General features: G+C 40.8%; 1 protein-coding gene across 3 annotated transcripts; it reads left to right on the top strand.

The window, feature by feature from the left end:
* The first annotated feature begins 71 nt into the window (after window positions 1-71).
* On the top strand, window positions 72-27,422 carry pdgfra (platelet-derived growth factor receptor, alpha polypeptide). Of its 3 annotated transcripts, none has more exons than XM_066676938.1 (29): window positions 72-231; window positions 3,361-3,439; window positions 3,753-4,028; window positions 4,419-4,664; window positions 4,787-4,923; window positions 6,564-6,726; window positions 7,186-7,372; window positions 7,997-8,112; window positions 8,310-8,597; window positions 9,242-9,508; window positions 9,816-9,946; window positions 10,329-10,497; window positions 10,964-11,114; window positions 11,366-11,481; window positions 12,190-12,316; window positions 12,636-12,832; window positions 14,049-14,143; window positions 14,409-14,541; window positions 15,338-15,442; window positions 15,869-15,979; window positions 16,292-16,445; window positions 18,573-18,733; window positions 19,405-19,517; window positions 20,888-21,010; window positions 21,594-21,705; window positions 21,840-21,939; window positions 22,120-22,225; window positions 23,268-23,506; window positions 23,638-27,422. In XM_066676938.1, exons 2-29 carry the CDS (start codon window positions 3,382-3,384, stop codon window positions 23,783-23,785), a joined length of 4,329 nt encoding a protein of 1,442 aa, XP_066533035.1. In that variant the 5' UTR covers window positions 72-231; window positions 3,361-3,381; the 3' UTR covers window positions 23,786-27,422. The 3 variants fall into 3 exon arrangements, with proteins under 3 accessions (XP_066533035.1, XP_066533032.1, XP_066533034.1); XM_066676935.1 differs by having other exon boundaries at window positions 10,925-11,114; XM_066676937.1 differs by having other exon boundaries at window positions 73-224; window positions 10,925-11,114.
* Window positions 27,423-27,695: the final 273 nt, after the last annotated feature.

Here is a 27,695-nt window from a genome sequence, read left to right as displayed (position 1 = left end):
GGAGTGGAAGAGTGAAGCAGAGTTAGAGCGCGGAGCTGAGGGAGAACGGAGGAGAACAGCGGAGGAACAACGCAGAGAGCTCTACGCTCACAGAGGATATTAAAACACACACACACACACACACAAACACACTCTGGAGCGGGGAAACTCTCTGGACTACTTCACTGGAGCTATTCAACTCTTTTTCTCTTTTCTTTTGTGAAGTGGGGAGGATTTAGAGAGAGGTACTGTGTAAGTAAATGGCTTCTCTGAAACTAATTGGCTTCTTTTCAGGGAACAGTAGACCGGATGGAAACATTTGAATTCAGATAATTAGATCAGGAGAAAAACGCTCTTTTCTGTTTTTTTTTCCCTGTTGTTGTCATACATTTGTATTGTTCGTTAATAGTTTTGCTTTTGCGTTTTCTTTTGTCCTTTTCTTTCATATCAGATTAATTTCTTTGTTTATTAGTTGTAATAGTCATTTTAGTGTTAGTTTTTCTTTTCTTTTGTTTTATTTTATTTTTAATAATTTATTCAATTCTTTTGCTTTCTTTGGGTTTTTACGCTTTTATTTTTTGCTTAATGCATTTTTTCTATTTCTGTGCTTAGAATATTCACCTTATTTTACATTTTTATTCTCTTTCTTGGTACCTTTTAAACAGCATGTGTTTATTTCTTCGTATTTCATTATTGTTTTTAAAATGAAATAGGATATACATCGGTTTTACTTCTTTTCCCCTTGTTTATTTACATTTTATTTATTTATTTATTTATATTTAATGTGAGCGTTACAGTAATATGAGCTTTTATACGTTTGGCTTTATTTAATTATATTAACTGTACATTAGGCATATGGAATATCTCCCACTTTTATTCATCCATTGCATTGCGAGAGGATCGGAGCGTTTTAATTAGTCTAATTAGTGAGAGAAAAGCAGGACCCTCGGGATTACAGAGCATTTCCTCGACCAAAGCCCATCATTATGTTCAGTTTATAGCGGCTTCATGCTTCTACTCCGTTGGTTGGTCACTATTCTGCAGTGCATCACTCGTTTTTTGACGCCTGCGTGAAGAAGGATTTCTTTGCTGCTCAACAGTTGGATTTGCGCGCAGAACTTTGCGCAGCGACGGATTACACGGTTAACCAGATGGTCCAGAGTGTGGACTAATGACAAACACATTTCCCACCGGATTCCTCCCTGCTGCTGCTCTCCCTCTCTATCTGGCAAACGGAATACACCGCCTATGGATTAATGTACTGTGCATGTTGTTTTCTCTCAAACGGAGGAAGGAATGCGTCTGTGCAAATGCAGTTCTGTACAGGACATGAGCCCTGGAACTGCGTAAAGTGCGTGAACTCTTCTACGGAGCGGTGGACGGCTCGGGGATTTAAGGGATAGCCGTGCGCGGATTTACTACTCTTCACTGTCTGCTCCCGTGGAAATCCATTCGTTCGCGCGCTCAGCTGCTGGCCCACAGTGACACATCCGCAGTGTTTAGCGCACGAGCGCGCATCTGTGTGTGGGAGGAGAGAGAGAGAGAGAGAGAGAGAGAGAGAGAGAGAGAGATGTGAAAACAGAATTGAAGAATAAGTTGGTAAACGAATAGAAAAGCCCTTGGCTTGAAACAACGGGGCATTGGGTTTTAAAAGGTTTTGATAAGTTTGAAAAGAGGAAACACCTGGCTGAGGTTTTTCTAAAATAGATGAAAGAAGAAATGAGAGAGAGAGCATAAAATCAAAGAGGAACAGTAAAAGACAACAGCGAGAGGGAGAGGTGGCAGAGAGAGAGAGAGAGAGAGAGAGAGAGAGAGAGAGAGAGAGAGAGAGAGGTGGTCACACCTTCCTGAGCTGAGCAGTAGTGGTCCACCATACACACAGTCCTTAACCTTGGTAAGGGCTGCGCTTGAGAGAGGATAGGACACCCTCTGGATTCCCAGGCGCGCGACGCTGCTCGGTGGACAGTGGGGAGGGTTGGAGCAGAACTATAGCCCGTCTCTCTGCGGGGGTAATTGGCCAGGGGTGATTACCCCCCGTGCGCGCACACAGGAGGAGAGCTCGAGCAAACGGCACAGTGGCGTCTGGAGGCTGTAAAGGAAAAGTGTAGGTGGACCCCCTCCTGCACCTCCCACCCCCAGTCTTTTTACTGTCTTACTCTGATACTTTGAAGCTGATTCTTACGAGGAATGGCGCGTCTTAACCGATGCGTAAAATCGAACGTAAGAAAAATCTTTCGTCAGAGGACAGCGGTGGATTTCTCTGCGCGCTCTTTTTCTCCAGACGGATGGGGAACGTGGACAAACACACATACACACCCTTTGCGATACAGAAACGGCTGTGTCTGCGGGAGCTGTTTAGATAAAGCCAGTAAAGACATGGAGGAGAGATAGAGGCGAACAGACATCTGGAAACATCTGGAAAGTTTGCCATCTCATGTTTGGCTTATCTCCAGGTGTCCTGCTAATGCAGTGGTGGCAAAAAATGGGAAAGCCTTGCTTCAATCTCTGCGCATGCTCAGAATCGCAACTCTTGCAAATATCCGTGTGCTTTCGCACGTAATGTCGAATTCTTCATGAAATCGGAGTTGCAAGGGTTGTACCAAATTGAACTGATTGGGGAAAATGCGATCACAAGGAGCAGGAAAACACTACATGGCACTGTGTGGATATTTTTACCTGGATGTGTTCCTGTACTCACGGGAATAACCGTGGACTTGAAGACGGAGGGCGAGATCTGAAGTCTCTTTTAGAAGACGATAAATTGCAGTCTATTTCCGCAGACTGGACCGCGATGAGTTGGCGCTGTGTTATTTCTTATACTGTGTCGCCCCCTAGTGACCACTACAGGATTAGCTGACTTCAGCCCTCCGGCGAAAAGGAGTCTATTTCACTGACTCAGCAGCGTCCAGCGTCGATACACTCTCTCTCCCACAAGTTTGTTTTCATGCATTGTGGGGTCATTACCTAGTTTTCCATTCAGTATTTGGAGACGTATCTATAAATACTACTAGCATAAATCTAAACTCAAAAAGTCCTTTAATTATTAACGCTGTGGGGACGTGCTTATAGCCCCCAAACTGAAAAGAATTCTCTATAATGTGAATGTGTCAACAGGATTTGGTCCCCACAACGTAACATAAACATGATGCACTTCAGCACAGCACGCGTTCAACTGAGCTGTAGCTGATTTAAACCCAGAGGAACGTCACTCTCTTGTAGACCCAGGTTCTCTGAGGCGAGAGTATAATAGACACATCTCATTACACGTGTTTCAATGGATTTTTTGCTGAAATGTGTTTAACCGTGAAAAGGTTTCGTTTTCAGACTTAAGAATGTCAAGAAATCACAGAAGCGTAACACAGCTTTCCCTTTTCATTTCAGTCGAAGCGGAGCTGAGGAACCATGGGGACAAAGAAGACACATCTCCTCCTGGGGGTTGTCTTACTAGGATTACTGTCTGGTAAGAGAGAGTAAAATGATATAATTATACATCATTTAATATCAATTTAAAAATAAGGAAAGAAAAGCGAAGAAGGAAAAAAGAGAGACAAAGTACGAAAAAAATATTCGAATTAAAATATAAGTTTAAATTAAAAGGAGGAAGAAAGAGCAAAAGATAAAGCGAAGAAGGAAAGAAAGAAAAGAAAGGATGAATTCTAGGGGAAAATTTCAGAAACACATTTATATTAGTTAGTAATTTATCTCTTCGCCCCGTTTATCATGAACTCTGTGTGTGTGTGTGTGTGTGTGTGTGTGTGTGTGTGTGTGTTTAGATGTGGTGCTGTGTGATATCGCTCCACCCAGCATCGTGTCTGAAGAAACCGAGTTCGTGCTGGACCTGCACACGGTGTTTAATGTGAGCTGCACGGGGAAGAAGGCGGTTGTTTGGGAGGAACCGTTACCGCAGAACACGCACGTGCTCCCGGGCTTCTACACGGCCACGCTGCTGATCGAGCACGCGTCCGCGTTCAACACCAGATCCTACAACTGTGTGTACGAAGATTTGCCGGACACCTACGAACCCGCCTCCATCTACATATTCGTGCCCGGTAAGTATATCAGACTCCTGTGACCTGACAATGTGCTGACAAAGAATGACCAAGTGTTCCCCCCGGTACTGTTTGTGTCATTAAAGGCCACGCGAGTTTTATAGGAAGCCGACCGCATCGCTGTAATCCTGTAACTCGCCAGGGCCTATTTTATTCCTCCGCGCTCGTTTGATTGTCATCACCTCCCACTTTTCTTCATCTGCAGTGTAGCAAAGCTTTACATGTAGCCTGCTACAGCTGGGAGTTCTTGGTTGATGCTGAAAGCAGGAAACCTGGGAACGGAAGTTATAATGTTTTTTTAAAATACAGCTGTCATTTTAAGATGTTGACACTGCCGAAATGTAGTGTACGTGCTTGTGTGTAACTACGTCCCTTCTCTCTTACTCCCAGATCCTGAGGTTCCATTCGTGCCAGAGGGTGATAGTGATCAGGCTGAAGCCTCATCGTTACACATTCCTTGTCGTGTTACAGACCCCACGTCCAGTGTAGTTCTCCGGACCTATCCAAGTAACGAGGAGGTCCCTGCTCTTTATTTACCCAACCAAGGCTTCTTAGGCAGCTTTCCCCCAGGCCTCTACACGTGTGAGATCATAGCGAATGGAGAGCCCATCCGGAGCGTGGTGTACTCTGTGGCAGGTGAGGCTGGTAATCATTTGTTAAGAACTTGGTAATTCTTAACAAATGAATGATGTAGAATTGTTTTTTTAAGTTTATGTAACAGAAGTGTGTGTGTGTGTTTTTGTGCATGCTTCTTGCAGATGTGAAGTTCAGTGTAGAACTGAGTGTTAGTCAGCATGAAGTGAAAGAGGGAGAAGCGTTTAATCTCACCTGCAAGACTCCGGTGACCACGTCTGAGGCTGTCTACTTCCAGCAGTGGGTGCACCCCAAAAAACAGGTCAGCACCTCACTGTCTGTTCCCTCTGTCCTCTCTCCTGGGTGACATAGAAAATTCCTGCCCAAGGTGCTCCAGATGTTAGCCTCTGAAATATTTGGTTTGGCCCACCAAGCCAGGAACCAGTAGATGTAACAGTGTAGGTTATTTACATATGTAAATGCAGAGATTTTTTAAACTACTTAAATGTCCTGGCTTCCAGGTTCCAAATGGTCCTCTTTGGTTTGTCTGAAGTGTGTTCTGTGACTTATGTTCTCTCTGAATAATAGTTGAGCAGGAAGCGACAGTTATGTGTCCGTTTTACAAATGTGTAAAATAGATGGTGGCAGTTCAAACATGAAAAAGGATGCCTAACGACGGTGCACTTTGACCTTCTCTGACCTCTCTGGCATTTAGATGTAGGGGACAGATGTTGCATGTGGGAAACGAATGAATGTTTGTGCAAAGAAAGAAAAGAAAACATGGGGGGCATTCCCAGTGTGATCTATGTCTTACAGTGGGCTTTTTGGTGATGTATGCGCAAGGACAAAGAACTGCATGGCAGTGTGTCAGGGAGAGATCAAAGAATGGCTGCTAGTGCTGACCCTTTGCTGCAGAATGTTTATGAGCGGCTTTATGAGTGTGTGGAGGGTAAAGTGTGTCCACACACTGGTGTAGCTTTGTAAAATAAGTTTACCAAAACCTACAATATTCCAGTCACAATGGCTATTAGAGTGAAATCAGAAATAATATGCCTTAATGCTATAATGCTAATTTAGACATGGCTTCTGTATCAGAAGATGTTTAGAGCGTCTGTAACAGAAACGAAAATGGCTGAAACGGAGGTGTTTTCCTCTTGGATAGACTTGGAAGAGGGCTCCTCTGGATGCTTTACTCTCTGTGTCGAGATTTGCAGCTCTTTCCAGCCTCCTGTAAGGAAGAATTTATCTCAACTGACAGATGAATGCTCTACCAAACACCACCCATTGAGTCCAGGGCCAAAGCTGGAGAGAGATGGATGGAGAGGAAGACTAAAACAGATCTTCTGGGCAGCATATTTTACAGTGAACAAGGCAGATTCTAAGGCCAGAGAGAGTGATGTAGGATATGGTCTGTTTAGAAAATGTAGACTTTCCATCATTTTATTTTTCAGTGAACATGGTTTTTATATTTGTTTCTTTGATTGCTAACATACACAGTCACATTCTCAAAACAGGTCAAACATAACGGTAATCTGTTCATAGTAGAGACACAGAGGCTTTCTAAGGCAACATAGTGCCCCAGAGAAATTTCTCTCACATTAAATCACTCTATAGACTTTGTTTACAGCTCAAAAATTAAATTGTGTAGGAATTTGTAAAATGTTGAATCCTCTGTTTATCTTTTAGATTGATTTTCAGTCTAGTGATTATTAGGGGTGGAATTTTTTTTCACAAGCTTGCAAAAGCTTGTAATCTGCCTGTAGATAAGTTAAACTAGTCAGAAGCATGGAAACACCCATGTTCTGTGATGTTACAGCCGCTATTAACTGACAGTTTGGCACAGCATGCTCCGTGTTCAGCCGTTAATCTCTGAAAACTGCAAGTTGTGGTCTTGACCTAAATAACATGTCTCGACAATCATTTTAAATCTCTCTCTCTCTCTTTGTGTGTGTGTGTGTGCAGGCTATAGGAGCTGTTCAGATGAAGCAGACCTTTCCTGATATGGTTGTGTACATCCTCAGTGTCCCACAGGCCTCCGTATCTGACTCTGGCTTCTACGAGTGCTCTGTCACTGAGCAGCTCAGTAAAACAACCAAGTCGTCCAGTGGGTCCATCAGTGTTCACGGTAACCCAGTATACTGATAAAATACCTGTATTTACTGCCTATAAAAGATCTCAGGTGTTAAACACCTCAACAATCCTCTTAAATTCATTATGTCTAATATTTCTCAGAATATAAGTATATTGAAGTTGTTTTTAGCTTTGTTTTGGTTGATGTAGGACGGTTTGTGTAGTGAACATGGCAAAGAGATGGACCCATTTTAAGACGTGCAGCAGAGCTTTTTTAAATTCCAACGGAACATGACACTTTCCAAAAAAAATTTAAAAATATGAATGAGAAATCTTATTTGTTGTTGAGATATGTTGGCTACATTTAAGACTAAGTTTCTGTTGGTAAAACATCTTATATTCTGCAGTGAAGAAATAGCTTGATCAACTATGCACTGAGGAATTTTGTAACATGCTACATGACATCATTGCCTGATGATTTTCCTTCTTTTTGTTGCTTTTCCCTGGCATACAGCGACTTCCTACGTGAGTCTGGATCACAGCGGGATTGGAAAAGTAGAAGAGACCTCTCTCCTGGAGGAGAAAGAGTTTACTATTTACATCAATTCTGACACATCTCCAAAGATCACATGGTTCAAAGATGACCATGTTTTAAACAGCAAATATGTGACCACCAAGACTACTCGTATAGAAGACAAAAGGCAAGAGCTAGATATATTGTAAAAGTTGTACTGGTATAGAGTCAATTGCAATTACATTTACATTTGTAGGTGTGGGTGGTGAGGCGGGCGGCACGGTGGCGCAGCAGGTAGTGTCGCAGTCACACAGCTCCAGGGACTTGGAGGTTGTGGGTTCGATTCCCGCTCCGGGTGACTGTCTGTGAGGAGTTGGTGTGTTCTCCCTGTGTCCGCGTGGGTTTCCTCCCAGAGTCCAAAAACACACGTTGCAGGTGGATTGGTGACTCAAAAGTGAATGTGTGTGTGTGTGTCTGTGTGGCCCTGTGAAGGACTGGCGCCCCCTCCAGGGTGTATTTCCGCCTTGCGCCCAATGATTCCAGGTAGGCTCTGGACCCACCGCAACCCTGAATTGGATAAGTGGTTACAGATAATGAATGTATGGGTGGTGAGGCATAGTGGGTGATTACTTCCTTCTGCATAGAAGACAAGTGTTTGTAAGAGCCTTTGGGCAAGAGCCCTGTTCTTGGGTCTCGTCCCTCTTGATTTGTCCGATGTTATAACGTTAAACATAAAATGGTCATAGTTTTCTCTAGTGCCATAAAAGAGTGACAAGATGTTTTATCTCAAACTCCTCTCTGTCTTACCCAGGTATGAGGGTGTTTTGGTCTTGTGGCACCCTGTTGAAGAGGACAGCGGTGTGTACAAAATCGTGGCATCAACAGACTCACAGAGGGCTGAATTCTCCTTCAAGCTTCTCGTCAAAAGTAACACACCATGCTTTTGCTGATTTCCTGATATGGCTTTGATTATGAGCTTAAGCTTTATGATACATTTTATTTTTCCTCCTAAGACCGACTTATATTTACATGTTTTTATACAATATAAAGTATGTAAATAAAATGCAAATGCTTTTGATTACACTAGCTAATGATGATGTCGTGTGTGTGTGTCTCCACTTTAGCTGCTGAGCCTCTGTTTGTACAGACTGAGCTGGCTCCAATTATCTGGCCCAGGACGGAGTTCATGGTGGTGTCGTTTGACTCTTCCTTCAGACTGACATGCCGAGGTCAGGCCAGGCTGGACTGGGAAACCCCCATCAAAAGTGAACCCACGCTTAACGATAAGGGGGGTATCTATGTGTCCACCATCACTATAGACAATGCCAGCGGACAGCACACTGGGGAGTACATCTGTTCCTACATGGGAGAAAATCAGACGGAGGAGGCCAGCATCTACATCTATGTTCCAGGTATGGAAAAGACAATGGGGGAGGGTACTGGGAGTGTGTAAACATGGAGAATACTGTGTTACAGTGCATTGAGAGTTTGTAGTTCACCATATTTGCTTATTACATTGCCAACACATTTGAATACATTCCACAGCATAGAAATCTTGGAACAATGCTAGAGCCAGTACAGCTGTCATTACAATATGATTTATGATGATCGTAAAGGGATAGTAAAAGCTTAATTACCATATTTTCAGCTTTTCTTCAACGTGCACATCATTTAAGACATATCGAGGGATTTTAACTATTTTAAGATGCTCTTGTTGTCCATTTGCGCACAGTATGTATAATCTCCATACAAGAGTATGAATAAAAATGGCATACTCTGGAGCAGCATCAAAGAGCTTTATCTGGGGCTTAATTAGGAGTTTAAAGTCACCATGCTCCATGCAATATATCTGCAAGAGAGGTTGTGGAGCTGATTTGATAGAGTACCAGTAAATACATTTGCTACTGAAGCTTAAACTACGTTGACAATTTTCTTATACCTTCTAACCATCTTGTTCGAAGTTATACACACAATATATACTTAAAATGTCTATATTTTATGTCCAACTCTCTGTCTCTCCTTCTTCCTCCCATATGCACACTTTTGGCCCACCCAGATCCAGACATGGTGTTTGTGCCCTCCCTGATACCTTTTGGCAACCATGTGCTGATCAGTGGTGATGAGATGGAGATTCCGTGCCGTGTGTCTGACCCCAGTGCCAATGTGAGTCTTATCAACGTGGAAACCCAGCAGGCTGTTCAGGCACATTACGACAGTAAGAAGGGTTTTGTAGGGCTCTTCACCCCTGGAACATATGAGTGCACAGCCCTGGTCAATGGTCAGGAGCACAAGAGTGAGGAGTACATTGTCCACGGCTGGGCAGGTAAGGCCACCTTCTTTGTCATTTCATCAAGTAGAATGAACATGCCCATCATCCTTTAATATTGCATCAGAATTCCATTACAATTGGACCAACAGAAATGGTTCAGATAGAATGATCTAGCGGTTGGTGTGGTACAGTGGTAAAATCAATGACTCACATGTAAGAGACCTGGGTTCGATTCCAGGTTTGAGCCACAGTGTCTGTGCTACACCAATAGGAGTCCTAACATATCGTTGGCCTACCTGTAATACCAGTAACCTTGTAAGTCCTTGTAAAACCTCTCTCTCTTTCTCTCTCTCTCTCGCAGGTGGTCCAGAATTACACGTAGAGCTAAAAGCAGAGAAGAAGGCATACCTGGTTGGAGAGACTATAACAGTAAGCTGTATAACTAAGGGCAGTGAGGTGCTGGAAGATCACTGGAAATTTCCTGGCAAAGAGGTGAGAATTTCCAAAAACACACAGATAACATAGACATACTAAATTAACACTACAGTTATTATAGCACATGGTAAATTACCAATCCTGCTATCTTGAGAAAAGCAAGTTTACATGAGTACATGTAAGTTAATAAGAGAGTATTTAATTTTAAATGATTTTGAAGCATTTCTATTGGCCCATATTGTAAAATAAAAACATCATAAACACAAGGTTTTGTCCTAACAGTGACAACATTCTACAGATGGTGATTTCTCTTGGGTTACCAGCATATAGAAAAGACACTCACTGAGCTCACACATTTGTAAGAACCAGTGGGCAGGTTTATTAGGTGTTAACCCGCTCTGTTGCTCAATCTCTTGTTCTCTCGCTCTGTCTCTCTCAGGCTGGCCGTGGAGTAAAGACAGTGGAAGATTATAATCAAAATCAGCAGATTCGCTACAACTGGACTGTGTCTGGTGCCACTGTTAAAGACAGTGGAGTCTACGCCTGTTCCATCACTGATATACTGAACAACGAGAGCCAAACTAAAGAAATCACCATTACAGTCTATGGTAGGTTGCACACACATTGTGCACATCAAAGCATCTGTTTCTATTGGCAGTGCTTTACTTTGGAGATTATACCAGATTTGTGTATGCAAATGAATGAATGCCTGTTTCAGCTTTGAGGACATTTGGAAGTAACTACATTAACTTGAGAAGGAGGGTGTGAGCACTTTGGGTCTTAAGGTTCATGTAATGCTTTTTTTGCTCATTTATTGCTCATTTAACTTCAGTGTTCTGTGCTGGCTCACTATATGAAAGGAAAAGAACATTCATAAAATTATAAATGCTTATTTTATATCAATATATATTTGTTTGCCCCCACACTAACCTCCTGTAATAGATGCAGTTGCAAATAACTTTTCCATAAAATGGACCTGAATTGTTCACTTTGGGTCTGTTTAATGAAATGCATGTTATTCATGTGTTTCCTAAGAGAGGGAGTTTGTGTCTGTGACGCCTGGCTTTGCCCCAGTGGAGACGGCTAAACTGGACGATGTTCGTGAATTCAGAGTGGACATCCATGCTCTCCCTGCCCCTAAGGTCACATGGCTGAAGGATGGCATTGCCCTGGGCAGTGTTTTTGCAGAGATCACGACCACCCTCCGGACAATCAGTGAAACCAGGTTAGACACCTGACACACTCAGTATTATGTAGACATGATATTCAGTTAAATAACAGACATTTTAAGAGGATGCTTTAGCTTTCTTTTGTTTTCTTCTGAAAATCAGTAAAGCATGTCATTTGACCAGTGTCCAGTGGTGTCCATATTTTTGTAAATGACTAAGTAAAGTATGCACTCATTTTGCAATTTAGACCTGGTCAACATCCACATGAGTTAGATGCTAAACAGTGTGTGTGTGTGTTTGTGTGCAGGTACCAGAGCATTCTTACTCTAATTAGAGCCAAGGCTGAGGACAGTGGTAACTACACAGTGAGAGTGGAGATAGGGAACCAGAGTTCCAGCAATTCTTTCAGCCTGCAGGTTAAAGGTGAATCTCAGGAATGTGTGAAACCCTGTCATTTTGTCTCTGTCCCTGTGTCCTCTCTCATCCTGTTTCTCAACTCCCAGGTGTTTCCATCGTAGCTTCATTTACCTACGTTTGCATGGATTTGTCCCTCTGGGCTTTCTTTGCCTATGTTTACTTCTTCTTTTGTGCTTGCATTTGCCTAGATGTACGACTATGTAACCCTATCAACGTTTTCATCTCTAATGTCTAGATTCTTGTGAAGCTGCTTTGTATGCTATTGTCCTACACTGAAAAGAATGTAATTTTATCTCTATGAAACATCACCTGGAATCTATTCATTATTACACAGTTGTCACACATATTTCTAGACGTCTTTATTTGATTTGTGTGATATAATCTAGATTTTTTTTACTCTATGTGCAGGCTATTACGTTTGCTTTGAGGACTGATGCAGGGCAGTTAGCTTATTTGAACAAAACAACTCCTGCAGCAGGTCTTTTAGCAGCTGTGCCATAACTATACTCTGTAAATACATACAGTAAATTTCAAAACATGGAATACAGCTATAAACTAAAATGAACCATACAAGAATCATTTACAACAAATTTGTGATATTAAATATTAGATGTATTCATTAGGTTTCTGATTAGATCATAATTAAAGTGTGTTAACTTGAACATTTTGCTTTGTATCTGTACTGATGTTTGTTTGTGTGTGTTTGCGCTGCAGTTCCTTCAGTGATTGTGGACCTGATGGACCTCCACCATGGCTCAACGTCGGGGCAGGCTGTGGTGTGTGTAGCTGGGGGCTCTCCCATCCCTGAGGTGGAGTGGTACACCTGTAAAAAAATCAAAGAGTAAGAAGACCAGCAACTCCCCTTCCATCTGTGTTATCCTGCTATGTCTTTCATGTCATTTTGTTGCCTTTTGTGTTCTGTATCTCTCATAAGGGCCCAGGACAGCCATCGTGTCTCTTGGTTTCTCTGTGTGGCTTATATACCTACTTCTTATGTGACTTCTTATTTTATATTAAATCATTCATTTTGTAATTAATACATTTTTTTTCCAAACTTATTTTCAGAGGTGTAGACTAGAGATATTGAAGCTGGCAGTAGCATTTGCAATCATAGAATTATAGTAGCATAATCATATTCACACCTCTTGGTATTTCCTCAGCTGTGCCAACGACTCCAGCCAGTGGTCTCCTCTACAGACCAACACCACAGGGATCACAGTGGACTCTCACATCAACCAGGACAGCCAGCTAGAGAGTCAGGTGATCTTTGGTCATCTGGAGAACACGATGGCTGTCCGATGCCTGGCCCGCAACGACATGGCTGTTGTCTCCAGGGAGATCAAGCTGGTGTCAAATGGTGAGAAAATCACTGTTTCACTATTAACTTATACATCAATGGCGCTTGGCAGTTTTCAGTCAACGTTTTCAGTCATGTTTTAGCAGTAGCAATATTAAGGAGTCTTGTCTGTCCATTAACGTGGGGTTCTTGTATGTGCTGGAAATCTAACCCCAGTCTTTTTCATATAAGGGTTATTCTGGTGTTATCCATACACTACACTGACTGCAGTTCAGAGGGCCTTTAATTACAAATGACACTTTTCTGCCCATTAACATTTAACACCTTTCTCACACTTCCACATTCTTCCTCGTGCTCCCACATGTATAGTTGCCCCATTTGTCATGTATTGAAGCAGCACTCATCACATACCATTTGGTTTTGGTCCTGTGTGTGTGTGTTTAAAGCCTACCAAAAGCTACACGTTCCTGATAGCCCTTCCAGCTGTTAGCTTCCTTCTGTCAGACTTTGTGTGTCCTGTCAGGCTTTTCATGTAGTAAACTGCTGAGGGATTCCTCAGGTGGCCTGACGCTGCACTTCTCTAAAGGAAATCCAAATGCCATATGTTCTGCTTGTTTATCCATGGGGCTGCAATTGGCCATTTTTCAAATAGCTGACTTACAATGTAAATCATTTTACCCAGTTTGGTATAAGGGTCAGAACCCAGTACTGGAAGCAGCAAAAACATTGAACTGAATGACTATTAGAGCTACAGTGAACAGCCAGAACCGTGTTATATTACAAGTGTAATTCGTTTTTTATAATTGATTTCCAACATATTTTGTCACATTTTTGAACCTGAAAATGGACAGTTAAATTTCCTTCTGAGTGATACCTTAAAATACAGATAAGCTGTATCCTTGAGTAGTCAGTATAGCAAAAATGTCCTGAAGTGGCTCACTTAAAGAAGATTCTGAGGCAGCTCTAAGGGTTTAACCGCACTTGGTGGACATTGACAGAGAGTTGGAGATTGGAGGAAGCACTTACTTACTTTCACTCTCCCAGGCTGGTTTTATTGTGTATGATTTGGGGAGTGCTGGCTGGCAGGGTAGAATTGGCGTTAACTAATGATAGGGGAGGAAATTTCGCAAAGCTATTCAGTACTTATCTCTAGCTGAATTCTACTGTAGACATAACAATGTTTCCCTTATTGCTGCATTGTTTATTTATGTTTATAAGCTTAGTGTAATGGTGATGATGATAATGATAATGATGATGATGACGATGATGTGTTCAGGTCCGCACTCTGAGCTGACAGTGGCGGCTGCTGTTCTGGTGCTTTTGGTCATTGTCATCATCTCACTCATTGTGCTGGTCATTGTCTGGAAACAGGTACCCACTCATACATTGATTCATTCACTCATTCATTCTTCTTGTAGATATATGCTGTCATTTCACAGCATGGTCTCGTTTGTTCATTCATTCACTCATTTATTCACTTGCTCACATTGCCAATATTTCTCATAATTTATGGAGACATACATTCTGCTGGATTCGGAAGAAACCAATTCATAAATATAAATAACTGATCAGAAGTTAGTTTAACAGGTGCCTTTCACTGTGTGTGTTTGTGTGTGTGTGTGTGTGTGTGTTGCAGAAGCCACGCTATGAAATCAGGTGGAGGGTCATTGAGTCAGTCAGTCCAGATGGACACGAGTACATCTATGTGGACCCCATGCAGCTGCCCTATGATTCACGCTGGGAGTTCCCACGTGATGGCCTTGTCTTGGGTGAGTTTTGCACACACACACACACACACACTATCAGGTCCTTGTGTTCATATAACCAGTCAAATTGTGATCTTGTCCTTATTTTACCCCATTACATGTGAGCACTTGTGACACCAGCACTGCCAAGAGTACATATGTGTGTTTGTGTTTGTAGTCATGTAGTTGTCCCTTGGAGGACCAAGAGTGGTCATGACTCAGTGATTAAAGAGTTAAAGCCATGGCGGTTAAGTTGAAAGACCACAGACAGCTCTCTGGGGCAGACATACGTTAACCCCATTGAGTCTTTTGACTGCGCCACAGAGGCATTTACTGTAAAACCATGCATTAAAATGCAGGAAGTGGATCTGTCATTGGATTTCAGTGGACCAGTCCCAAATGCTTACTGATGACGGATTTAATAAAACTCAGTGGGGATGTTTTTGCTAGTCTATGGGACCACTGTTTGGGACTTTTGAGACTCATTGCTTGTGATTTTATAATCGTTGTCATATGAGAAACAAAGCCCTTCTTACCGTAGAACATTTTATAGTGTTTAAACGTCATTTATCTTTTTTGATATAATAAAAGCACAATTTTTGTCAAAGCAGAACATTCCCAGCTCAACACTAATGAAAACATTAGACGTTAGATGCTTTTTATAGAATTTATAAGCCTTTATGAGATATAAAGCACTATTTTGTTTTTCAAGACCAATGTAATTCACTGCATATGGAGTACAGAGCCATTTGAGAGTCAGCTTGAGTGTATGGAGAGTTATGCATGTTATTCACAAGTGTGTTATGTTTGTATTTCACAGGTCGTATTCTGGGATCAGGTGCTTTTGGTAAAGTGGTGGAGGGCACAGCATATGGACTCAGTCGCTCTCAGCCTGTCATGAAGGTGGCAGTTAAGATGCTCAAACGTGAGTCAGTGAATCCTCTATATATGACAGCGTCATATAACAGAGAAACACTGTACTGTTACTCAGTTAGAGTAGCAACCCAGTGAGGACATATGGGCTAGAGGCATCCAAAAGGGTTCATTATTGGGCCAGCCTGTCCTGACTTATATTATTCTTATATCTATATAAACATGGACATCCCCATTTAATACATCCATAGCTGATGGACATCACATTTTGAAAATCTTGTGCTCACTCGGAATAAGTCGATTTTAGAACTTAAAGTGTACACTTATTTAGCAAGTGCATCTCACATATCATGAATGAAATGTAATGTTTAAAATATGTTTATTACAGATCCTATAACACATCCAGGCCACTAGGTGTCAGTATAATGAGGGTAGATTGTTTAACTGGCTGAATGGTTGATTTTTAATGGTCCCTCAGCGACAGCACGCTCCAGTGAGAAGCAGGCACTGATGTCAGAGCTGAAGATCATGACTCACTTGGGCCCTCACCTCAATATCGTCAATCTGCTGGGAGCATGCACCAAATCAGGTACACCCTAAAGTTCTAGCACCAAGCATTTTTACACCCCTGTTTTATACACATACAGTGCCGGACTGCACAGTACACAGACTGTAAATACCCAAGCTGCTGAATGTGTGGTTTGAGTCAGAGCTAGTTGTGAGTTCAGGGCGGTGTCCCTTCTGCACTCTGTGGCTGTGGTATTTTAACAGACTGAGTTTATTGCTCTCTTCTCTATGCTTATACACACTTTACGAGCCTCTGATAAGATTAGACGGTAGCCTGACACCCACCTCATCCTGTCCCTCTTTCTGTCTCCCTCTCTCTCTCTCTCTCTTTCAGGTCCTATCTACATAATCACTGAGTACTGCTTCTACGGAGACCTAGTGAACTACCTCCATAAGAACAGAGATGGCTTTTTGAGCCGAAACCCTGAAAAGACCAAGAAAGACCTTGACATCTTCGGCATCAACCCAGCTGACGAGAGCAGCCGGAGGTCAGAATCACATAAGTAAACACTCACACACAAGAGGTGTAACTTAATAGACATGTATTTTTTTTGCATAGTGCACAGAAAATAGATGCAGACTATTGCCCAAACTACAGTAGCAGTACCCTGATCTGTCCAGGCCTAAATATAGCGTTCCTCATTACTTATTCTATAGCTATCATTCTATTGGTTTGTTTACTGGTATTTAATGCAGCATAATGGGACACCACTGACCTCCACACTGCAAACCACACAGTACCATTAAGAATCCATGAGCAAGACTTCTATCTCTGCAACATGATTAAATGTGTATGCGTCCATGCACTCAATAAGAGCATCTGCTGAATGCAGTGACTGTAAATATTTTCAGTTAAGCATTTTGTTCAAATTTTCCAAACATCCAAGACATTGTCATTAAAATTCTCACATCAGAATGTACTTCTGACTACAGTTCAAATACAAAAATACAAATATAGATATAACTGCAGTAAATGAAGCTTACTTCATTTGAATGAAGCCGTACTGAGATCAAAACCGGAAAACCATATTTGAGGTGGTATAGGAGCTGTGGCCTGTATTAGATCTGCATGAGTGGCCTGGCATCTTCTCTTAATCAAATTCTCCTTGTTTCACTGAGAGAGAGGTCTGTGGATGTTGAATTTCATTGTAATCAAATGAGTGTAGGAGTATGGTATTGTTTTTTAGAAGCCAGGGAGGTAGAGTGACAGTGGAGAATGATACAGAAATTGAGAAGGAGCCAGTTTTGAGGAAAGAGGAGAGAGATAAAAAATAAAGAGAACTCTAAAAAAAGCATGAAATCATACTTAGCAGTGAATTCATCCTGATGTAACCTCCGCCAGTCATTTCCAGCAGCCAAGGCCCCTGCTGTAGATGTAAATTATAAATAGATTTCATCATTTCTGAGCAAAAGCATACCACCGGGAATACAGCAATGACCTCACACACATTGTTATCACATTGTTATCACTACTTCTTCACTCATAATGCTATGTGCGTTAATGGATCATTATTAATTATTACATACAATTTTCCTCCCTTTGTCACGTAGAAGTAGGATAAAATTGAGCTTGATTTATACCAGAATGTTTGCCAATTTAAAAAGAGATTTGGTGCCCATTTTTACTCCCAAATGTCACTCATAATTTTCTAGTGGAGTATATTTGAGATGCTTGAGATAAGGGGCAATAAGTATATGAAGCTGTCTGTGCACCAGTGTTGAAGAGCTTGTATTCATATTGCTATTGAAAACCAGGGTTGGTTTCATTCTTGTTATTAGGTTGATATTATATAATTCTTCATTCATTCATTCATTCATTTCATGTTTATCCAGTTCAGGGTCGCGGTGGGTCCAGAGCCTACTCGGAATCAATGGGCACAAGGCAGGAACACACCCTGGAGGGGTTGCCAGTCCTTCACAGCACGACACATACACCCACACATTCACTCACACCTAGGGACACTTTTGAGTCACCAATCCACCTACCGAAGCATGTTTTTGGACCGTGGGAGGAAACCGGGGCACCCGGAGGAAACCCACATGAACGTAAGTGTTCTCCCAGTGTCTGCGTAAGTTTCCTCTGGGTGCTCCAGTTTCTTCCCATGGTCCAAAAACACATGTTGGTAGGTGGATTGGCGACTCAAAAGTGTCCGTAGGTGTGAGTGTGTGAGTGAATGTGTCTGTGTTGCCCTGTGAAGGACTGGCGCCCCCTCCAGGGTGTGTTCATGCCTTGCGTCCAATGATTCCAGGTAAACCTCTGGACCCACTGCTGGATAAGTGGTTACAGATAATGAATGAATGAATGAATTAATTCATTCATTCAAATTGTCACCACAGACTCACCATGGCCTGCCCACGGTTCTCTTGATTTTTGTCCACCTCTTGGTCTATAGCCCACTTTTTGAGTAATGCTGGTTAACAGTATGTTAATATTGACGCCAGTATCAGTGTTTATGTTGCACATCAAACTTCTTTATTTAAAAATTACAACGTGTCCTCTATAATATTGTTGTGAGCAGCTTTTAGTATGTTGTTAACGTAAGTGCTGATGACTTAGGAACCACATAAACAAAGGTTCATGAAATTAATGTTATTGTCTGCATGCCTCTGTGCAGTTATGTGATCCTGTCTTTCGAAGAGAAGGGAGATTATATGGATATGAAGCAGGCAGACACTATGCAGTATGTCCCAATGCTGGAGATGAGCGAAGCCTCCAAATACTCTCACCTGCAGAGAGATGACTATGACCACCCCCCCTCACATACACACACCAACGGTGAGGAACACACTCTCACACACATAAATACACACATAGCCCTCTTACCATGGCGCATGCACAAACAAACAAATAATCAAATAATCTTGTTTCTGTGAATTGTGGACACATTCATAGGTTTCCATTCATTTTGTGGAGACTTCAATTGTCAAACCCTAAACCTAAACACAAAGATATGTCTTTACATTAAAAAATGTAATGATTTACATTGATATACACCTTTTCATCTTCATCTCTCTCTCTCTCTCTCTCTCTCAAGTTTTCTCTCTGCTCCACTCTCTGTGCTAACCCTAATCAGTTTGGCTTGACTGTATATGGTTTGGTTTGGCAAAAGGTTACACACATTCACTCACACACACACACACACATACCAAAAACACTTACATACCCATTGAATTTAAGCTGGTGATAGCGGAGGGGTCCACCCTGGTCTCTAAGTGGGACACTGTACTCTCTGCACCCTGCATTTACTGAAGGTAATTGTAGGCCATGCAGCTTAATGCATGCTTCCCCACCATCCCTAAAACATATAAAAGCAGTCCTTTAAAAATACACCCACAGCTTATATACATAAACACAGCAGCACATGTTATACACACACAAACTTAGAGGTGTATTTTGGAAGCCAGCAGTGCTAATTTAGACTGTGTGTGTGTATGTGTGACCAACAGAAAGTGAGGTGGAGAAGCTTTTGTCCGATGAGACAGAGGGCCTGACCACAATGGATCTCCTTAGCTTTACCTATCAAGTAGCCAGAGGAATGGAGTTTCTGGCGTCCAAAAATGTGAGTCTGACCTGGCTTTCTAAACCTTTGATTCACACTGAGCAATGTGGCCATTTTTTAGGTGAAGTATTGGAATGTTCCAGTGTTTTTCAACCTAATCTGACACATCTGTAGTCTACAGTCAATTAGTATTAACAGAAATGATCAACAAAATTAATTGCAATTAAGCACATCCTGTGTTCTCTCAGTGACGCATGGGTTTCCTTCAGGTGCTCAATGCATACGATCCAAAAACATATGCTGGTACTGAAATTGTCCATAAATGTGATTGGGTGAGTGTGTGATACCTTGTGATGGACTGGTGCCCTCATCTGGGGTGTGATATGGTTTGGGGCAGACTCACCGTGACCTTGTAGGTGAACGAATGAAGGACTGAATAACCACATTCTTTTGAGAAATTAATTGACATTAATCCCATTCATCAAGATTTTACTCTAAGGAGAAATAGCCTTTTTTTATTGCTACTGTGTGTGGAAACAAATATGCACATGGTCCCTGATGCAAAGCACTGAACAGTGCCTCTTGTGGAGAATTTTGATAAATGTTATTGAGTAAGTGAGTAAATAAGTGAAAAGCCAGTTCCATGAATTGCTTTGCATCTAAAAATAAACTTCATAAATAATAATAATAATAATAATAAAAACAAATAATGGCATTTGAAGTGAACATGTTTCACTCTCATTGAAAATCATACAAATATTATCTAGACAGATATAAATGAAACTGAAAAAAGTTTTTTTTAATTGCCACAGATTTAAATGCTAGGAAAAGGTAGCTGGGTGCATTATTGTTTAATGAAAAACAGAAATGCTCATTTAAATAGGCTACTACATATGCCCTGCTTGAGATTCTTTAAGTGTTATATGTGTTCATTTTTATAGTGTGACTCTAGCCAGATTTACTGTCTTCTCTATGTTTAAGAGGATGGTCAGCATGTCTCCTGGCCATCCAGTTTAAATTGAGGGGTAGCAGTGGCTTGAGTGCTGGTTTGCGTAGGCTCAGACTGCTCCAAGCAAAGCCAAATCACTCGGAATAGAGCAGGGAGGAGATTACTGTGTAATATTGCATGTTATTAAAATATGTTATTACAGAGGCATGAAGCAGGTATTAATTTAGATGGCTGCTTCCAGATGGGGGTCTAAGGTCACTAAGCAACACTGGACATTTTCAGACCACCCTGAAAGAGAAGTAGCCAAGGGATGATGTAGATGGGGGGAAATATATATAAGAACACCAGGGGTTTCTGATTAAGTAGCAGAAAATACCAAGTGAAAAATGCTGAACTGAGAAAATGATTATAATCTGGTAAATAAAACAAAGCTTGAGCTTAATGGATGTCTTTTTCCACTCCCATCTCCCTGTCTGTACAGTGTGTCCACAGAGATCTGGCAGCGCGTAATGTCCTGCTCTCTCAGGGGAAGATTGTGAAGATCTGTGATTTTGGACTGGCCCGGGACATCATGCACGACAACAACTACGTGTCCAAAGGAAACGTGAGTGTCTGATTTTGTCCCTTTCAACTCTTTCATATCTGTGATTAGAATGACAGAATCACTGTCAGAACAAAGCCTCATAAATCTGTATCTTCATAGCTACAATAGAAGTAAAAAACATCATTAGTTCATCTAGATTTAAGAGATTTCATTCCCTTGTCCCTGTGTTGTGGAGTTTTAGTTTTCAAATTATGTTTAAAACTGAAAGGCATCTGAGCTCACATTCAGAACAAAAACAGGATATATAAGGGTTATTTTTAATGTGTTTACCCTTGGAATTAAGTTTATAATATAAACATATTATCAAGTCTATGTTGGACATGCTAGGTGTCCAAAATCTGCAGTGAATCTATAAATCTAATGTAGCTAATGTGAACATCTTTTGGGAAACAAGGACTTCTATAAATTTAGTATAATGTTTGGGGTAAAATCATTAAAATGTTTTATTTTTCAGTGAACCATTCCTGTAAAAGGCAGACATAGTCACTTTTTTAAAACCCTCAAATGTGTTTTGAGTTTTTGTAGTTTGAGTATTAAGAAGTCTTTGAATGACATTTTCTCGCTCCTGAATTTGTGTATACAGACTTTCCTGCCAGTGAAATGGATGGCCCCTGAGAGCATCTTTGATAACCTGTACACAACTCTGAGTGATGTGTGGTCTTACGGCATCTTACTGTGGGAGATCTTCTCTCTGGGTACGTCAACCAGGAGCTTCTGAGTGTGTTCTAGATAAATGTAAACAACCTGATAAATATTGTGTGTATAATATTTGATCATATAATAATAGACATATATAAAGTATAATGATAGTCCTTTAATTGTCTCGCAGGAGGTACTCCTTATCCTGGCATGGTTGTGGACTCCAGCTTCTACAACAAGATCAAGAGTGGCTATAGGATGGCCAAACCTGAGCATGCCTCCAACAAAGTGTAGGTCTAGCTTAACCGCATATAACAGATTATCTCCTATATTCACATTTTAGGGATATACCAGGGTGACTAATAAACCAGTTAAAATGAAGGTACATTACAACTTCTTTGCCACTGGTAAGTCAGGACATCTTGTGTTTTCTGAGTGGCTGATGTAGCAATGTTGTTTTATCTCTGTAGATATGACCTGATGGTGAGGTGTTGGAACAATGAGCCAGAGAAGAGACCCTCCTTCCACAGTCTGAGTGAAAGTGTGGCCACTCTACTGCCTTCTGGATACAAGAGGGTAAGAGGGAAGCCCTAAGCTTTTACAGCAGTCTCTATCTTTAAAATAAAGTAAAAGTACTGCAGTATTCTACACAGCACTCCTGTATCCCTGCTATCGCTTCTACCACTGTTGTTGTTTCCCTCTGTTTCTCTGTGCTGAAAGGGTCTGTAAACAAAAATGCCCTTTACCAACATTCAGAAGCTAGCTTCCTGTTTCCTGAGGTTATTATGCAGCCTATCAGGCTGAACACACAGGCTACATGTGCGTCACTCATGTCTACATTAGCCGACCACTAACACATATTATTACACTACAGCTCCCCCTGGATAACGCCCAACAGAAGCCAAGTTAGCCGCACTAATCACCCAGTGCTAACAGTTAGCATCCGCTTGTTAGCGATAATGATATTATTAAACAGACATCACATATGGCACTTCAAACTTAGCTTCCCAACCAGTCACATGGCCCAGGGGTTAACGCTCCTGTAATAGCCCATCTAATAGGACCTTGGGCAGGGGTGTGGTGGGAAATGCGGTTCTTTATTGGTTTTCCAAGCCCTCGTGGAACCACAGGATGGCTGCAGAAATGGAGCAGAACGTTTGAGCCAGCCGTGTTTATAGTAGCGTTGAAGGGAATATAAAAGGAATATAAGTGCTGTTTGTAACCGCTAGAGGTGATCAAATTTCCTTGTTTCCTTAGTGCATTTTGAGAGACAAGAGCATATATTTAAATTACAGTATCATAATAACAGATTTCATTTTTACCCCTAAGAAGTGGATATTGTGAACCACTAGTCTGTCACCTCAAAAAAGCAAATATGGCTTTCAGGCCAGATTACTTAGCCCTTAGATTACTTTGTTATATTCTATTCTAGTGTGGCTTACATTAGATTAAAAACAAAAAGCAAATTGCAATTTGTCTATGAATAAATCAGTTTACGTGTGGTCTAAATCTATCTAAACCATTTGTCCATCCTCCTCTTTGGGTTTCTAAAGTCACAAAGTGCCGAACTGGTCTAAAAGTGCTTGTTTTCTAACAGCAACTATTTGTGTGTACGCAGAGCTATGAGCGGGTGAACAACAACTTCTTGAAAAGTGACCACCCAGCAGTGACCCGTGTACAGTGTGTAGAGTGTGATGACCCTTATCAAAGCGTGATCTATAAGAACCAGGGCAAGCTGAGAGAGCGTGAGAGCGGCTTTGATGAGCAGAGGTTGAGCTCAGACAGTGGATACATCATCCCACTTCCTGACCTCGACCCACTATCAGATGAGGAGTACACAAAGAGAAACCGCCACAGGTAGAGAATATATGTTAATATAATATATCAATGTACTGAATTTTAAAGTTAAATGTATGAAAGTGATTTGTTGACTTTATGGTATTAAAAGGGAGTTATGGTCAGAAATCTAACTGTGTGTGTGTTTGTAGCTCTCAGACGTCTGAAGAGAGCGCTATAGAGACAGGCTCCAGCAGCTCCACTCTGCCAAAGAGAGAGGGAGAGACTCTGGAGGACGTCACGCTACTGGACGAAATGTGTCTGGATTCGGGGGACCTGGTGGAGGACAGTTTCCTATGAGAGGAGGGCAAAGGACATAGAGACATAGAGAGTGAGGGAGGAAGAGGAGCAGGAAAAAAGTCAAGTCATCTATGCAAGAACTTCTCCAAATGGGCTCACTCTTCATCCCAAACTTTCTAGGAACTCTTCCTCACCCCGCCCTGTTCACCTGCCTATAGACCCCACCAGAAAACAAACGAAAACCACTTCACTGCCTGGGCGTCCTGTGAAGTTCTTGTCAGTTGTTTTGAATTTGAGACAATGCCCTCCACTGGGCTGGAGGCTTGGCTGGCAAAAGTTTGTTTAGTGTGCACACAATTAAAACAATGGGGGTTTCTGTGGAGCCAACTCTCAGCCTTGATTCTGGGCAACTGAGACTGAGAAGCAAGTTTCCGTTTCCTTGTGTCCTTACAAAATATCATTTTTGCGTGTACAGGACTATATTTTGATGGGCATTCTGAAATATACAGGAACGTACCAAATATCTGAGCATCTGAAAGACAATTAAAATTCCACAACCGGCTGACTACCTTCCAAAAAGTTTAAATAAGGGTTTCTGAGAACCACTACAAAACCTTTCACCAAGAAACATAGTGCAAGATTGAGCAACAGGTGCCATGTCACAGTTCACTTCCATTTGAGAAGATTCCATTGCAGCTCACCCATTGAAAAGCACAAACCTTGGATACATATATAAAGTTCCTGTAAATGATCGTATATTGTTGATGACTCGATAAGTGCAGCAATTTGAATTTTATTTTTTTACTTTTTAGTGAGTATAAATATGTATTATTTGTGAATATATTGGGGGGAAGGGAAAAGATTTATGGTCCTAAATGAAGAAAACAGCAATAATATTTTGACTTAAAGGTCGCACGCACCTTTGCGACTTAACCAAAAGACTTTGATACCATTCCAGTTCTGACACATCAATAAGGCCACATTCAGACAGGCAGCTCAAGCCCCATCTGAGCAGGACAGATTTTCTGAAGTCTCAGTGGGAAATCAAGCCACATGATATCTGACGTTTTCCAATCTGAATCAAGCTCCATTTGTAGGTGGTTTCGAATCTGATTCAGATCATTGCTCATTGAGATCGGATTTCATTAACCCCATTCAGATCAGAATTTCTTGCTATCCCACCCTTAGTTCAGTCAAGTCTGCATTGTTACTATAGTAACCAATGTGACCACTTGTAATTTGACCATTGACAATCAATGTGATCTAAAAATCGAATTTAAGAAACAAATCTGGTTTCACCTGCAGTGTGAACAGAGCCCAAGTTAAACCAAAGTTTTGACCACAACTGGAAGAACGATATGCAGTTGTTTTGTTCTTCTCAGTAATGTGTCAGAGGTTCCACAGAAGGTTCCAAAGTTGTGCCAGTGTTTTAGAAAACTGTTGTACACCGCAGCATTAGAGCCTGTGGCGCTCTAGCGAGGACAAAATTTGACCTTTTGCAGTTCAATGTTGACAATAAGCTGGAATGTTTTGATGCTGTATGTAACATAATGTGACATAGGCTTGTTTATCTATTCACTTTGTATATGAATATGCTAAAACAACTGAAATATGATATTGGCTGGTTTAGATGTATGCAAATGTGTTCTCCTGATGCTTTGATCTTCTACCACAGTAACAGTAGCAATATTGTTGCTTAGAGAAGGTGTTGTATTGTTCTGGCAGCATTAACTTTATGCAAAAGATCAGCTGGTTTTTAGCCACAGATTATATTTAATCAAACTCAGAACAAGTAAAGCCGGATATTCTTTCATTGCTGTTTGAAGAAAACCTCATAACTGTATTTTCAGGCTTCACCATTTAATGATGATTTACCCTTCACTCTGGGGGGAGAATTTGTGACAAATGGACCTATGGAATACATGTAAAGAAAAATTGTATTATTTATATTCATTGATTCTATTGGATTGATGCTATTTTCCAAAGCAGCTTTTAACTTTTTAATCATGTTACAGGCAAATGCAGCATAGAGTCCAGAACAAGGACTCTAAATAATATAGCGTGGTGTACCTGCCTGAGCTGGGAATCAAACCCCAGTCTGCTGTGTGGACGGGATGTTTGTTACCCAGTAAACTACATCTGCTGCTACATAAATAACAACAGTTTTTCATGTAACAATGAGTAATGTTTCTCATTTTGAGGTTTTTTTTATTATTATTATTCTGTTCTAGTTTGAGTTTTTGAGACCATGATCACATTCCCATGAAGAAGCAAAGAAACGCCCTCTTAATAGTCCTCAGGGAACAACAGCCAGTACATGTTTTGGCTGTGTTCCAATTGTACAGCATGTTTAATCCTGGTAAAACTCTGGATACCTGGCTCAGGTGTGTTGAAATAGAACAAGTATACATGTGAGTTACCTGGTGTTTCTTGAGGTCTTGATGAGGGAATGTTTTGTAGAAAACTAGAGGGTTAAGAAATACCCTTCCTTGTTTATATTCACCATGAGCACCAAGAAAGGCAGCCATTCTGTAGCAGATTTGAGACATTTCTTGTAATTCATGTGTTTAATGTCTTCATCTTTATCTGCTCCTGTTTGTCTTTGTCGTGTTTGTTTGGTTTTTTCAATGAGACTAATCTGATGTAGAAATCAGGCCAGAATTTCCACTGTGTGAAGATTTGACTTTCTTTGAAATTTCTTCCAAAAACATAGTTTTACATCAATTTGCATAGTTTATGGTGGTTTCATTTGATGTATCATTGTTGCTGTCAGAAGAAAATGGTACCATCACAGGAAGATGACTTTCTAAATTGTTTTGGACATTACCTGCTATTTTTGAATAGGGTAACTTGGGATTTCAAAATAAAACGAGAGAAGATTTTTGCATGAGAGCAACAATGTATTCAATTCAATGCTGTAAGGAAAAACATATCTTCAAAATGGTAACTTTACAGGAGATAGGAAATCTTCTTCATTTGAAACATGTCATTTCAGAGTAATTTAATGGTCGATTCATTATGAAAACTGTTTCCAAACTTATGCACAAATGTAGAAGAAAATACATAAGGTATTTGCAGAACAGCAACAGCATATTCATTTGAGGGTTGACGTAAATATGAACAACATACAAAAAACTGTTGAAAGTCATTGCAAAACAGAGTATACCTTTCTACATCTGTCCTAGTGTCCTCTGTCCCAGTACAGTAGTGCTGAAGCGTGGTAGAGAGATTCTGTGTAGCTAGTTTGATGTTATACATCACTGTGCTTAGTAAATGGATTATCATTGTATTGTTTATCATCCAGCGATTTCACTGCCTCTCTCTGAGTCTCTGTCCCTCCACTGTGATCTACTCTATGGGCACCATGAGAAAAAAATATATATAAACTAACTATTGCACTTTTTTTACATCTTTTCTTATGTCGCTTTTATCTTGTTGTGTTGTGTTGAGGGAATTTGTTTGAAGAGTTTTATATTTGGCTTAAAATGTGTCCGGTTTCTGAAGTCAGCTAAAAAAATGCTTTAAAGATGGAAAGATGGAGCGTTGAATAATACAGTAGGTATGAATTATACTCCATGGTACAGTACGTATGTGTAATAATAGGTAGTTATTCCCAATAGCAGATGTTATCCTCCTGTTTTTATTATGCATTATGTACATTCAGATGATTTATATTTCAATAAATGAGATTTAATAATGTGACTTGCAGATTATGCCTTTTATTTAATCATTATTTTTTATGCACTGCTTTTGTGGGGGGAAGCTTTTTGTTTTCATGCATGTGTCAGTTTTTTAAAAAGACTTGATTTATACAATACTTTGCACTAGAGTGAAAAAAATATATAAATTTATCAAATAAACAAAACACAGAATATAAAGTAGTAACAATAAAGTAATACAGAAAGTGATAAAAGTGAATGTATAATTTAAAAAAAAAGGTATAAATAATTATACATTTTATTTCTTAGAA

Source organism: Hoplias malabaricus, chromosome 7 (genome assembly GCF_029633855.1).
Source record: "Hoplias malabaricus isolate fHopMal1 chromosome 7, fHopMal1.hap1, whole genome shotgun sequence".
NCBI classification, from domain to species: domain Eukaryota; kingdom Metazoa; phylum Chordata; class Actinopteri; order Characiformes; family Erythrinidae; genus Hoplias; species Hoplias malabaricus.
The sequence above is the reverse complement of the archived record's forward strand: the minus strand, read 5'-3'. Positions and strand labels throughout refer to the sequence as shown.

Bases quoted from the DNA above. Each gene is read 5' to 3' on its own strand.
- pdgfra (XM_066676935.1), top strand. From the start codon at position 3,382: ATGGGGACAAAGAAGACACATCTCCTCCTGGGGGTTGTCTTACTAGGA. The intron at 10,498-10,924 runs GTAGGTTGCACA...GTGTTTCCTAAG, and splicing joins AATCACCATTACAGTCTATG to AGAGGGAGTTTGTGTCTGTG. The intron at 15,980-16,291 runs GTACACCCTAAA...TCTCTCTTTCAG, and splicing joins GGGAGCATGCACCAAATCAG to GTCCTATCTACATAATCACT.